This window comes from Rissa tridactyla, chromosome Z (assembly GCF_028500815.1).
Source record: "Rissa tridactyla isolate bRisTri1 chromosome Z, bRisTri1.patW.cur.20221130, whole genome shotgun sequence".
In the NCBI taxonomy this organism is placed as follows: domain Eukaryota; kingdom Metazoa; phylum Chordata; class Aves; order Charadriiformes; family Laridae; genus Rissa; species Rissa tridactyla.
This window is the reverse complement of record NC_071497.1, coordinates 41,768,700-41,783,119: the sequence shown is the minus strand read 5'-3', so window position 1 is coordinate 41,783,119 and position 14,420 is coordinate 41,768,700. Positions and strand designations below refer to the sequence as shown.

Sequence of the window (14,420 nt, the reverse complement as noted above, 5' to 3'; positions counted from 1 at the left end):
TCATCACAGTCAAACAACTCACAATCTGTAGTAATGGGGAGATAGGCATTCAAATCCGTGTGAACTCTTACACGTTACTGTTGCTTGAGTATGATCAAGTATTTCTTCTTCAGACTAACAACTTTCAGGATAATACTCTGGTGTGCAAGCATAGAATTTATTTCTCCTTGATGCAAAACCATTCATTACTTTCCCCTGTTCATCAGAGCTGTTCTTTACTCTAGAATACCTAAAATGCCAATGGGCATGACATTGGTCCGTTTTATTTAAACAGACTGGGTGGATTTATTTGTGTGTTTTCCTATAGGAAATTAATTATTTGACCTATACTTTACTGTGATAACAACAACAATAATACAGTAGCCAGATTCCTCCTACTTGAAGAGCATGTCACTGTTTTTCTTCTATTTCTTAATATGGCTAAATGAAATGCAAATACAAGTAAATTAGATGTTGCTTAATAACCTGATTTGGATTTTTTCGCAATAAAATACTGGTTTATATGTTGTTGTACAATGAAACTAGGCAAAATTTACCTTGTTTGTACCTTGTTTTCACTTGTAACTGGCTGGCTAATAGGTACAAAAGGGCTTGTAAGTGATGTAGAATTACTGTTTTATATTCTAGGTATTATCCATAACTGTAAACTTCACTTAAGCATTCCTCGTTATTTGGTTGTCAAAGATTTGTTAGGCTTTTAGTGAAATCAGTGTCGATTAACCGTTTATGTATTTATCACTGAATAAATACATTTTTAAAATATTTATTGCCGAGTGGGAGAAAGCTACAGACATGGTACAGAAAATTCCTCTTTCCCCTTTGTGCGTTGCTTCTGCGCAGTACTCTGGAGCTGTCATTGCCAGATGTGGACATGCTTCTTTTGAAAATAACAGTATTACTATTATACACAAGGCTCTGGATTACTTGCTTCCCCACCAGAAGAACATTGTGTGTGGGCGGCTTATTGGCATTTCAAGGTCTGTGCAGAGGCTGGGAAGCTGGTTCCTACTGTAAACAGAGCAACTGATGAGAGTGCGAGTGGGAAGGGGCGTACGTCTCACTGATTATTTTAAGAAGACAAGTTCCAAGAAGTTCTGAACTCACATGTAGTACAGAAAACTTAAACAGACTTGGCTGTTTTCAGGGGAATTGGGTGCATTTCCTGAATGTAAATTCACAAGCTGAGCTAGCATATGAGATAGGATACATTTTTGTTGCAATCTGTGCACTGGCACAAGTAGCTTCTGAATTTACCTGTTAGTAGTACGATTGCCTTGTTACAGCAGGATTTCCATGTAGATGACTGAAAAATGCATTGGTCTGGCATCTCCATTACCTTTGGCACATTTATTATGTTCATAGTGTTTTTTCTTATTGCCTCTGTTTGGCTTTGCAAACAATTAATTACAGTGTAGCTTGTTTAAAGGCTGAAAACATAAGTAAGCTTATGTGAGAGGACCTGTAGATAAAATCTCTTAATTTGTGTTCTGTGGTTCATTACAGGTCCTTCAGCAGCTTTTAAATCACTTCAGAAAAAACAAAGATAAAGTTCTTCTTTTCTCCTTTTCCACAAAGGTAAGCTCCATATGATTTTTATTAGTTAACTGCAGCAGTAGATTCTGAAGCTTGAAGCACTGACGTGACGGCTGCCAACCACGCTTCTTTTCTCTCTATACTATGGGAAATGATAAGGACAATGTGCTATATTCCAGAAGCATGTTGAAACCTTATGTTGTCTCATGATAAAAATTGTGATGGTAAAACAAATACAACACTCTGCTGCCTTCCTTAGAGTTTTGTAAAGTTGTTGTATTACTTCAACTGTAGATAGCTCATACTGAGTACTGTTGTGTCTTGAGTTAGAGCAGTGTCATGGCAAAATACAACTTTTGTGTTAGCACTGAAAGTAGTTAAATTTCCTCTGTTCTACTGGCTTTTGACCATCACCAGTGATGAAACTTCAACCTTGAGACTTGTTACACCAGGTGATTTGAACTGAAAAGTGTGTTTAATTGGAGCAAGAGGTGTGTGCACACTTCACTTTTAAGGGACTTGCGCCTTGATTTTCATGTTAGGGAATAAGGTGTTTCCTGAAATGGTGCAAATGGAATATGGTTTTATTCACTTAAATATTCTTAATGATAGCATTAAAAAGTATTAAAAAATAATAGTGTGAATGACAGTTCAGAATCTTAAATATTTAATAATTTTCTGCCTTTAAGGCAGACTGCAAGTTTAATATTTAGATATAGTAGTAAAATGTTTGTGTCTTAGGCTTTGCTTCATGGTCTTTAAGACCAGACTGACTGATAGTTACTGCATTCTCTTTCACTCTGTCCCTTTGAACTCTGGCTACACGCACACCACCCTGTTCTCTGTGCTGGCTCTGGTGCATGTTTACCATACTTCCAGTCATTGTAACTTCCTAAGATGGTAGAAAACAATTTAAGTTGCCTCCCTGCTTATCAGGTTGAACTGACTCATCATCGTTTAGCAGTGTGACAGGCAACCAGGGTTAGGGGATTGAGTGAGTCCGCAGCAGACCAACATTAATCACCTCGAGTGCTGTAGAATCACAGCTAAAGACTGCCAAGGACATTGATATCAAAATGGGGAAGATTCACTCTTACTTTCAATGCTTGGTCTATTGAAAATATATTTGAGAAGCATGGCCTCTGAGATTATTTAAATTTAATTTAAGTTTAATTTAAAAAATAATAGTAAGCACTTAATCTCTTTTATTTTTCCACCCAGTTGCTAGATGTGCTGGAACAATACTGTATGGCATCTGGGCTAGATTACCGAAGACTTGATGGAAATACAAAATCAGAAGATAGGATCAGAATTGTAAGAGAGTTCAACAGCATTCAAGAAATTAACATATGTCTAGTATCTACAATGTAAGAAAATTTAACTTGTCTTTTTCACTCTGCCTTTCTAATGTTTACTTGATGACCTTGCCAGGGATTACTTTTTTGAGAAAGTGTAAACATAGACACATTGCTGTGGACTGAAGCTTCTTAAAATATCAGAAGACTTCCTCTCTTCCCCTCTCCTCTGCTTTATGAGGATTGCTAAGATCTGAAACACGCAGGTCTTCTGAATCCTAGTTTTAAACTTCCACTTGCTGTAGGAGTGAGAAAACTTGAAATGCTATATTGAACTGAAAAATTATTTCTTAAAGTTACTGTAATTTATTAACCACATTAGTTAATGTGTGTCTATTTAAAATGCTTCAAACAATCCTTGTCTCTTAAAAATCTATTTGCCTATGAGATATGCTTATCAATTTATGATGAATAGTGAATTCTTTTGAAGTAGAGCAATATGTTCAAATGAAATGAATGAAAATATGGTAACCCTTCCCCTATTACTTCCCCTTCCCCTATTACTTCCGTGTTTCATCTTGGATGAAGTTTGTTGTCAGGCAAGGACAGAACGCAAACAAAGAGAAACTTCAATCTTCCTACCCAGCAGGCAACTCAGCGAAACTCTATGAAACATGGAAATTTGCTGTTCTTGCCTATACGGTCACCTTGGTCCTTCTTTACTGATAGCGCACCTGTTGGAGTTAGATAGGAGGATCCACACTACCTCTGTTTAATTAGAAGTTAGTCGAAATCTTAAGGACCGTTACATGTTCATGTCAGAACTGTCTTCATATACTCTCTGGTGCATGTGGGAAGAGATGAGTTCTGTTGGTCATGCACACTTGTTTGTAATCTCTGTCAAATGTGGAATCTGGCCGTCAGCTTCCCTAAGACCTTCATGGGTCCCTATTCTTTATCCCTGAAGACCACAGGGAATTACTGCATCTGCAGCATTAGGAAAGACTCTAGTTTGTGTTTCTGTTGGTGTAGTTTAGTTGTGTAATTATAATCTTTTCAGTTCTTTCCATTAATTTACACAGAAATAAAAATGAAGGTCAGTTAAACAGAGATGGACTTTTTCCTTTCTGCTATTCGAGCTTGTGAATACAGTATTTGGTCAGCTTTCCATGCCTGCTGGTGGTGCTTGAGATGAGAGTCTTGATTCTCCTGTTCATTCTTAGACTTTCTCGTCTTACTGAATAAAAGTAATGAAAAAACAATGATGGAATTGCAGTCACCAGTGTTTACTAAGAAAAACAGAAGGTGCAGTTCTTTGTGTAGTTTATCACAGATAACAAAAAGTTAACTTTTTACTTGCTTCATGAACAGTAATGGAAGCAGCTTTAATTTCGTAATCCTATGGAAATCAGAAAGTTATTTACCCTAGTTCTACTTTACAGGAGATTCATCCTTCCTCTTACTCAGATTCCAGGCATTAGGACTTCACAGCATATTCCTTATTTCTCAACACATAGTAAGCTGACAGAATTGGGTCATACTCTTCTGTCTTCTGTACTTTATTGCAAAGTTTTTGGCCGACTGTTTTGTTTAGTCAACTTGTACGCGTCCTGAATGTCCCATTGCTCAAAGAGCCAAATGTTGATTTTCACTGAAAATAATTGCACAGTCTTTTGGCTGCAAAAATGCATTCTGCAAAGGATGAATTCCCTGCATAGTGATCTTGAGTCTGCCATTATATTCTACTGGCACGGTTAATGTGCAACTTTAAACAGGAAGCTTGAATCTATAAATTAGCAAGTTACAGTGCAGGCAGTGGTGATGACTTCACTGTTAAATGTACTATATTCCTGTTTCATATTCAATTTTTTTTTTGTACAGCAAAATGCCATTTTTGCCTGGAATTGCTTAGGTATAGCCCATAGACATTTGGAAATCCTGGATTTAATTGGTCGGTGAGTTGTTTGAGAAATGGAGCCTTAAACAATAAAGAAAAAAAACCCACCCCAAACCAAAAACCTGTCTGTCTATATCTATGTAGCTTAACCTCAAGCATTGCAGTTAGGATCAAACAGAGTCATATAGCTATCCATAATGCTTTTATGGGTATCTATGATTAATATAGCTATATAGATATATTTTATGGGTATTGAGAGAAAATAAGACTGTAAATAAGCTTATAAATTCCATCAAACCAGTAGGTATAGATTATGATTTTGGCCTTGAGCTTTATGGGAAAATAGGTATACGTTTGTTGGAACTTCTAGTGCTCACGATGTAAAATCTATTTCAGAATACTTCAGTACTGTGCTGGTGTCGCTGAGAAAATATATGATTATTTGAAAGAAAGGAAGGGGATTTTTGGTCATGCTTAGAAACATTAAAATAATTGCTAGAGTTGCTATAACTTGGTAGGAGAATATCAGAGTTTGCAACTCCATTGATACTGCTTAGCCTGAAGGAGGAGAACTGCATATGTGTAATACTGAAGTCTACGCAGTCCTGTTCCATTGCAGTGTTCTGAAAGAAATAAGAGTAGCAAGTGTTACCACCTTTAAAGCTGAAGGACTATTTTGGGGGTTTTCCACTAGTCTTTTGCTAGATTAATTCCTTCAGAATAATTATAAATGAAAATCTATTTCTACTTCTCAGTTTTCTTTATTATGTAAAGAGAAGTGCTTAAATGATGGGTAAATGATGGTTACAGAAATTTGTAGACAGCTTTTACAGTGAAAGGTTACAAGATGCATTTCCATTATACCTGCAGCATTCTCAGTTACTGTCCATTACTGGAGTGCTGTCTATTACTTTGTACTTTTTGAGGGCTTCACTTGAATTCTTCAGAACTGTGTTGTAAATAATTTTTAATGTGCATGTAGACGCATACTCAAAGAACTCTTAGCCACAAGGTCTCACTGAAATGGAGAACTTGCAAACTGTAAAAAACTTAGCTCAGTAAAGGGAATTCCATAGTCACAGCCATCATGGACACTTTGCTAATGTGATATTGTTTTGTAGCTTCTGAACATTGTGGTATTAAGCTGTTAGTAACAGGATATAGAAACAGGATATTTATTTGACAATTTGCGGTTTTAAATAAGATATCTTTTAAAAACTGTTGTTTGGAACTGAATCATTACAGGACATTTCATACAGGTCTCTTCATTTCAGCTGTATTATAGTAATTTGCGTGGACCATCTTGCAATAATGACTTTATCCTCTAGCTAAAATGATATTTAAAATGGAAGGTATTCTTTACAATGTACAAGTGAACTACTGCATTCATTCTGTCCCTGAAGGATGGAGGAGCCATTTTTCTGTTTTGGAGTATCTAAATTTTTGTGGTGTACCTAAAAATATTGAAAAGTAAAATCTTCATAAAACTAAGTATCCTGTTTAGTTAATTTTCATAGTCAGTCTGTTTTACTGACACTAAGGCTTTGCACTGAGGTTTAATTCATATTTCAGTTCCAAATATTGTAATTTTTTATGAGAAAGCATTTGGAAAAACACATTGGCTTATGTTTCAGTCAGTCTGACTGCAGTGTCAGTTTGGTAAGATGAGAGGCTGAATTCTGTCCGCACTAAAAAGAAATACCAAAATTCCAAAATACAGTAAGGTATTCTGAAAAATACAAAGATTTTTATTCAGCATTTCAAACTTTGACAGCGCTCATCCTCCGGAAACCTCCGTTAATATTGGCAGGTTCCCACATCCTCTCCCCTTCCAGATTTAACTAACCCAACACCACACCACACCTGGAAGGAAGAGGCCACAACTGTATTGACATTAACAAGGATTCCATGAAGACCAAAAGGTGGTGGCACTCCATAAGCTTTTGGTTTCTGTCTCCATTTATGCACATCCCTGTAAACTTTATCTTTCCCACTGCTTTAAACAAGCAGAATCTAAAGTAATCTATTAAAATCAGGTGTTTGGCAAATTAAATTGGATTGACTTTTTCAGTTTTGTGGTACCTCATTCAGAAAAAAACACTTGAAATTAGTGCTGTCTATGTCAATATAAAGAATTATTTTAATAGTTAATAATAATATTTGGTGTGTGCTTGTATAGGAACTTGTTTCTTTTTGTAGGAATGTTGGTTGAACCAGCTGAAAAGAATTTTCAGTATTTGCTTGTTTTGCAGCTGGATGAGAAGTGGTATTTTCCTCACTTTTGTTCCTATCAAATCATCCAACTGTGCACATGCCAAACTCCAAGTAACTGAGCAGTTTTGTTAGATTCAGCAAGGTTAGCTACCTCAGGTTAAGCATATGCTCAAATTCTTTGCTGGCTTGCAGGCTTTACCCGAAAGCATAGTACAGCTGTTGAATGTTTAAAGATGTAATTGGCATCTCTGTGACTCCTTACCCCCACTGTAGACAATTTTCTTGCAGTGATTTTTTTCCTTGTAGTGACAGGTATGAGTGTTACTGATATGCAGCTGTGTGGCCAACTATGTTTTTAACAATTAACTTACATGCTGTACAAATATTTGTGATTGTTGTTAACTCTTAAAGATATGACTTACCCTGGACTATAACTGCTTTAGTGGAAGCTACATAGCATTATTGTTAAAATTATCTTCAAGATTTAGAGGAAGTAAAATTTAATGCAAACTTTTTATTTAAGCTATAGTTTTCCTGCTTCTATAATGTTAACTGGCATAAAAGTAGTTAACGAATTTTTGTATAGTTGTTGGGGGAGTTGGCCTGGGTAGGGTTCAGTGGGTATGAAATGAGGACTTTCACTATAGTAAGGTGATGGCAGTTGGTTATGACCCAGCTAGTCATACAGTTTGTAATTTTCTTGCTGCTTTGGTGAGGTGACTGCATTCTACAGCAGTGGTTATTTAAGTACTTGGTGCTTATTAACACGACTGTAACACAAAGCTGTACCCCACTATTTTCAGTATCTCTGTTGTGCTCTTTTTTATGTTGGGGAAGGGTATGCTAATATGGACCTAATACACTGAAAAAAAAATTGTTCTGTTTTTCTTACTGTCAGTTCTATATTTTCATTTTTATGTTTTTAGGGCTGGTGGACTGGGTCTCAATTTTGTTGGTGCCAATGTTGTTATACTATTTGATCCTACATGGAATCCAGCAAACGATCTTCAAGCTATTGACAGGTACACACTCAAAATACAGAACTTAATCCATGTTGTACTATTCATTTCCTTTGATCCTGTCATTTAATTGTCCAACTAAACTTTCCTAAGGGAAGACATTTTTTACATAGTTTGACTTGTCCACAAAACAGTAAGAAATGTCCAGCTAAATTATTTTTTAGCATTTGTTTTAAACCTTGAATTTTGCTACTTATTTTCCATTTTGTTTTTGTGGCAATGTGATGGTGGACTTCTTAAAAATAATTAAAAAATAAAAAAAAGAAGCCATAGTTACTGTAACTTTCGTGATCTCTGCAACAAGTATACGTGCATATAGCTGGATGGCATTTTTCCTATGTTTGTCAGGACAGAGTAGGTTGTAATTGACCCTAGTTCAAGTGATGTTTTGAATTCCAGAATCCTTAAAGAAAAACATTTATGTTCTTTTCTGCTTCACCCTAGTGGAGATCATTGTCTTTTTAGCACTCACTCCCATCTCTGATATTATGCTATTGGAGAACTTCCAGGAGTATGGATCTCTCTTTGAAGGCTTTTTGATCATAGGATGTTTCCTTAGGAATTCAGGACAGACTTTTGAATAGCTGAAGTAAATAATATTGTAAGCCTTCAAAATTCAGTGGATTTATATATTATCATGAGCAGAAATAAACTTGTTTCTCTTGTCCCATCCAATTACACAATTCCATAATGCCATTTTAAGGGTCTTTCTGACCTCTAAGAGGTGTTTATGTGCACCTGTTCTAGAGGAATATGTATAACAGAAATGTGTATTGTTGAAAGGGACTGTCTTTAAAGAATCCTTGTAAGACCACGTTTCTATAAATTGATTCACCCTCTCTTGAATTTTCAGACTATGATCTCTTAGAAGCCTTGGAACTTGTCATTTAGATAGAATACTGCCCGTTTGTTAGCTGTTCTTAGTATGTTGTAACTTGCAAGGTGCTTTATAAAGTTAAGAAAGAATACACTACATGAAGTAATCCATGATCTAACTCCTGTATAATGCAATTAGGAGAATATCTTGCGCAAGAGCAGATGCGGGAAGGGGGGGGCTGGGGGGGTGCAAAACAACAGGGAAAACATAGTGGAATATGGATTTTCGAGAGACGGGAGACAGGCCTTGAGATTAAAATTGAAGAGAAAGTTTTTTCAACTAGATAGGCCTGGGAAGAAACTTAGAATACTAAGGGTAAAGGAAAAGGGAATGAAATACTGAGGAAAATTTTGAAAAGTGGGGAGGAAAAACAAATAAACAAACAAAAAACCCCAAACCAAAACCCAACCAACTCATAAATGATTTAGAGTACTCCTGCTTTATTGGGTTGCTTTTGTTTATTTATTTATTTTACTACCCCAAAGAGTGCACTGGTTTTCTTTAACTGATTAAAAATATGGTTTTTAATATTCCACTGTCCTTGCAGAGCTTATAGGATTGGCCAATACAAAGATGTTAAAGTGTTTAGATTGATATCCTTGGGAACTGTGGAGGAGATGATGTACTTGCGACAAGTTTATAAACAGGTAAAGTTCACAAACTGTTTAAATTGGGAGCTCTTTTTAAGTGTTTCCATTACGGAAGGCTCAGCTAGCCTATAGCAAGATTGTAGTTTACCTTGGGTTTATGATATATGCTGTTACCTAAACTTATTTAGGGGAGGTGTATTACTTAGCAATTGTCAAAGAACAAAAAAGAATTAAAGTTGTATTCAAGTTATTCTGTAACTTTTGACAGCTTAATTGTGCAATATACATTAATCAGGTTATACAGAGAATAGAAGTATTTTATTTAAAAATTCATAAAATATATCTGCTAAAGTTGTAGATAGTATCTGCAGTGGTCTGTTTCGGGCAGCTTTTTCTTTTTGTAAGGTTGGAGAAGGAGAGCAAAAATATTGCTGGTGCTATAGAAGAAAAGCAAGATGACAATGGTTCTTTCCTGCCTTTGAAAACTTGCTTATAAAAGGAGAGGGGAAACAGCTTGTAGTTGGTGCTGTTATGAAGACAAGAAGTGTTGTTGTCTGCCAGAATATTCAGCCTGAAACAGTTGCTCTCTCTAAATTTTGCTACTTGCATTGATAGGTTTAAAAACCTAAGAGTAGTAAAAACAAAGTGTGTGGTTTGAGGAACACGTCATCTAGCAACTGTTTCCTAATGAGATCAGAATTAAAACAAAAAATAATCAAACTCAAACGTGAACAACAAAGAGCAGGCTGCAGAATAAAAAACTAGATGAAATATGAGCATGTTTTTCTCAATAAAAATTACTAGTTAAGAATTAAGATGATTGGCTTTAAGTTAAGGTACTGACATTGTAGGCTTGTAAGCTTGGAGAAAGGAAGAAAATCAGTGAGATACAGTTGTCCTGAAGAATGCATTGCATAGAAAAGGCAAAGTAGGTCACCTAAGTGGGCAAATGATACCATGTATTAAATAAAGATTTATGAAATTTGATTAATTAACCTCAGAATTTCAATTTTTGGCCATAAATAGGAAAAATTTGGTATTGAGTCTTCAAGGACAAGCACCCTCCTGTAGCTGGGTCGTTTACAAGGAGGAGGTTGGAGGCTGAATGAGTAGGAAATGCAGTAGTAAACAGATTTTAATTATCCTCATTCTTATTTGTCACTTACTTAAGCCTGTATAAAGTTCTAAGATCAAGTATTTAGACACAGTATCTGATTTCACAGAGTAGATAGTCAGAAGCTCCACAGCTGGAAGATCAAATCTTGAGCTGCTCTCAGTAATGTGTATAGCCAGCTTTAAAATATCACTTTCAAAAGTGTAACAGTTGTACTTTACCTGACTTAAATTCAGTGTTTTGTAGAAGGCAAAAAAAAAAAATAGAGTTCTGTTTAATTTTGACAAAATATCTAAATAAAAAAGAGGAAACTTGTTAAAAAGAAATTAAAAGTAGTAGGTGATGGGCTGATGTGCTCACAGGTAATTGTGCAATTTTCAGAGACTCTGTATCAGAAGCTCAGAATGAAGAAGACATTGTATTAATAGTTGAAATCATATAGTAATGAGTTGAGTTCAATATAAGACACAGTAAGTCCAAAAACTACTTTTGAGGGACAGTGGTCTAAAAACATAAAAGCTAATAATTTATTTTTCGAACACATCAGGAGCAGGAGTTGTATTGCTCTATGGCCATTACTTTATCAAAGTTTAAAGGAGTGTTCATTGCAAAAAAACCCCACTTGATTTGTTCTTTATATCCACATTCATGGAAAAACTTAGAAAGCGTACTGTTCCAAAGTTTCTCTTCTGTGAAGTACTTTTGTGGATTCATTTCAACAGCAAGTATCAGTAGGAGAAATCTCAAGGCTAACAAAATTATCAGTAGCAGATTACAACCAACTATATTCACTAAAATCCTGAAGGAGCGAGTCATGCTTCACAGAGGTCTTTGGAGTTGGTGATCTTGTAGATAAAGGAGACCTGGGTGACATTGTCGTTTGGATTTCCAAAAGGCATGTATAAAACTTCTTGAAAGGCTCTTGTTTTGGTGGTTTTTTTTTTCCAAGTTGACTTGTGTTTTTTCAAGTCAAATAAGAAGCAATAAACAGAGTAATTGTAAATCTGGCATTATTTTATTTTTTTTGTCAATGCTTGTATTTCATTCCCTGCTATTGACACTGGAGCACAGTCAGGAAATTTTCAGTAAGTTGTGAAGAACTATCTGCTGTTGAAAATTCAGAAACCATGAGTATACATGTGCATGTGTGGCTTTTGGTGAACTATACAAATGTGCTATCAGAGGTAAATGTTGTCATCTGTCCTTTTCATTAAATGAATTTATGTGAAAATGCTTTATCATGTTTGCAGTGTATTCTTACTGAGGGATCTATTTGCTTTCAAAATTGCTGAATTTCTTCTATTGGTGGTGTTTGGTTGTATGACCTACCCATATGTGATTGAAGAGTCTGATATAAATAAATATGAAATCTGACATAATAGAAAATGGAATAAGTTATATTTGTATCCTAAAGTATACTTTTGTAAATACCATGCATAATTCAAGAGAGAGTAAATTGTGTTTAGCTAAAGTTAAATTAGAATTTGACTGTATAGTTACTGGCCTACATAATTCAAGAGATGTGCTGTCTAGGAAAGTACCTGTTCAGTGATGGAACTATAAGTGAGTAGTGAAGAACTACCAACTGTTCAGAAACAGTTACAAAAAATATAACAGGTCTGGCATCCATAAAAACATGTTTTTGACATTCTTCCACTTAAAGTCAAATATACCAATTATGTACGTATTGAAACTTTGCAGTCATTAGAATGCAGCTAAACCTGCCTGTCTTCAAAAATGTTTTCATTCTGCCTGACAAACTATTTACTTGTCTTTCCTTTTCACCTGGAAGATTTTTAAGTCACTTCTGTTCAATCTATTTAGCAAGAGTGCATGATAATTAAAATATTCAGAGATAGTAAAAGTAATCTTGTGGCTTTCATGTATTCCTTACCAAGTAAGCATGCAATGCAGAGGACTATGAAAACATAGTAAGAATTTAATATTGAGGAAAGATGAGCAGTCAAATATAGAAAAGTAGAGTGTGTAGTGGGTGTCTGAAATTAGACAACAATGAAATAAAAGACTTGAAATATTTTTATTCTTTCATTCAGTAAAACCAAGCAGGTTCCTATTATACTGCAATTTATTATACCAACATCTGCCAGGGAAATTAAAACAAAATACCCTCCCTTAGGAATTTCTGCCTGCTCCAACTAAAGCTGTGTATATAATGTGGATGCCAGGAAATTCTGACATATTGATGGAGCAAACACTTCTGAAATCTCTTGTGTTGTTCTGTTTTAGCAACTTCACTGTGCGGTGGTTGGAAGTGAAAATGCCAAGCGGTATTTCGAGGCAGTGCAAGGATCAAAGGAACACCAAGGAGAGCTTTTTGGAATCCATAACCTTTTCAAACTTAGGACTCATGGGTCCTGCCTTACCAAAGACATCCTGGAGGTGTGAAGTCCTACCCTTTTACTTCTGGATATTAGTTTTACTTTTTTTTTTTTCTTTCCTCATGAGATATTTCCATTCAAAATTATGACAAAATACTTTATAAAACGGAGAAACTTAAACAGTACCTGTCTATGCAGTGCCTTAAATGAAATAGGCAGGCTAATTTCTTGCTCCGATGTGGACCAGGTATGTTTCCTTAAATCAAACAAAAAAATGGAGGAAGTTTGGATTATAATTTCCAAAAGATTGCTAATATATTTCTTTTCTGAATAAAAATGCTGTAACTTACTATTGTGGTGCTTTCACAATAAGTCAACTTTGTGCACAAATACCTTTTATTCATCATGCTCAGTAGCACAGAGTGACTTTTTTAAGCCATAATTCTCATGATAAAAATATTTTTTATGATTGTAGTAACCTTTGAATAGTACATTTTGAGATGGCAAAAAATGTTTAATAAAATATTTTTTATCATGCTAGATTTAAAAATGTTACAAGGTGGAAGTAAGTAACTGAGGCTTCTTATTTTAAGATTCATTTCTTGGTTACTATAAAAAGACTGTTGGCACAATTCCAAAGCATATAGTGCACACTGGTTTTAAGTATGTGGAGTATTATACCTTTTTCTATCCAGCATGTTTGCTGCAGCTAATTTGCGTCTCGGAGTTTATTGCAGCTTTGTTCTAGGTTTTTTCCATCCTTCCCTTTATTTTGTTATTCTGCCTATACTAGGAAGAGACTGGGGAATGTGATATAGCAGTATAGAGGCAGCATAGCCAAAAGAATGATGTGGTGTAAAAACACATACTTTGGGGATATCAAGCTCAAAAGTTCTCTAAATTAAATCTAAATTAGAACATGGCATGTAATGTGGACATTGTAGCAGGTATTCTGTTTTGGAAAAAAGTTAAATTAAAACAGTGTTATGCATAAGATCCTCCCAATTTATGCAGTATGTTACTTTTCCTGCAGGTTATAGGTTACATCAAAGAGCAGTAAGTGTCAAAATGTAAATCTGAGTCTGGACTTTGCTGATTGTACTTCTGATGCTTGTATCTCTGTAGGACAAAAAAACCCAAACAAACAAACAAAAAAACCCACAAAACCACCACCTGTTTATTTTTCCTGGGCTTGCCTTTTTCTAACTTGAACAGACACAGTTTTTATTATATATCTTCTTGATTGTTTTAGAGGGAAGGGCGAGTAGAAGCAGGAGTCATGACAGCAACTACATGGCTAAAGGAAGAGACTCCTCCACGCAGCTCAGAAGAGGTGAGGTGTCTTTGTGGACTACAAACCAGAGGGACAAGCAGGCAGTCCCTCTAGTTCGTGATACTACAGTGGCAAATGTAGACAATATGATGTTAGGCTGGTGATGCTAGATTTCACTTGCTATCTTTTATTGTCTACTTGCCCTTGCTTTTTCATATTGTAAAGCACTATCTAATGACATGCTATCTGTATTTAAAATGGAATATTCT

General features: G+C 35.4%; 1 protein-coding gene across 18 annotated transcripts in view; it reads left to right on the top strand.

The window, feature by feature from the left end:
* The window catches only part of ERCC6L2 (ERCC excision repair 6 like 2), an 88,229-nt gene that overhangs the window by 21,783 nt on the left and 52,026 nt on the right, over positions 1 to 14,420 (top strand). For 12 of the 18 annotated variants that reach the window (XR_008463722.1, XR_008463723.1, XR_008463724.1 and 9 more), the window contains 6 exons: positions 1,504 to 1,575; positions 2,755 to 2,900; positions 7,866 to 7,961; positions 9,383 to 9,482; positions 12,787 to 12,939; positions 14,131 to 14,211. Coding sequence is in view for 13 of the 18 variants with exons in the window: in XM_054184965.1 (XP_054040940.1) it covers positions 1,504 to 1,575; positions 2,755 to 2,900; positions 7,866 to 7,961; positions 9,383 to 9,482; positions 12,787 to 12,939; positions 14,131 to 14,211 (648 nt within the window). In the remaining 5 variants the exon portion in view is untranslated. Of the gene's footprint in view, positions 1 to 840; positions 1,446 to 1,503; positions 1,576 to 2,754; positions 2,901 to 4,709; positions 4,784 to 7,865; positions 7,962 to 9,382; positions 9,483 to 12,786; positions 12,946 to 14,130; positions 14,212 to 14,420 lie in introns of those variants that run through there. The other 6 variants (XM_054184970.1, XR_008463726.1, XM_054184963.1 and 3 more) reach the window with 6 other exon arrangements.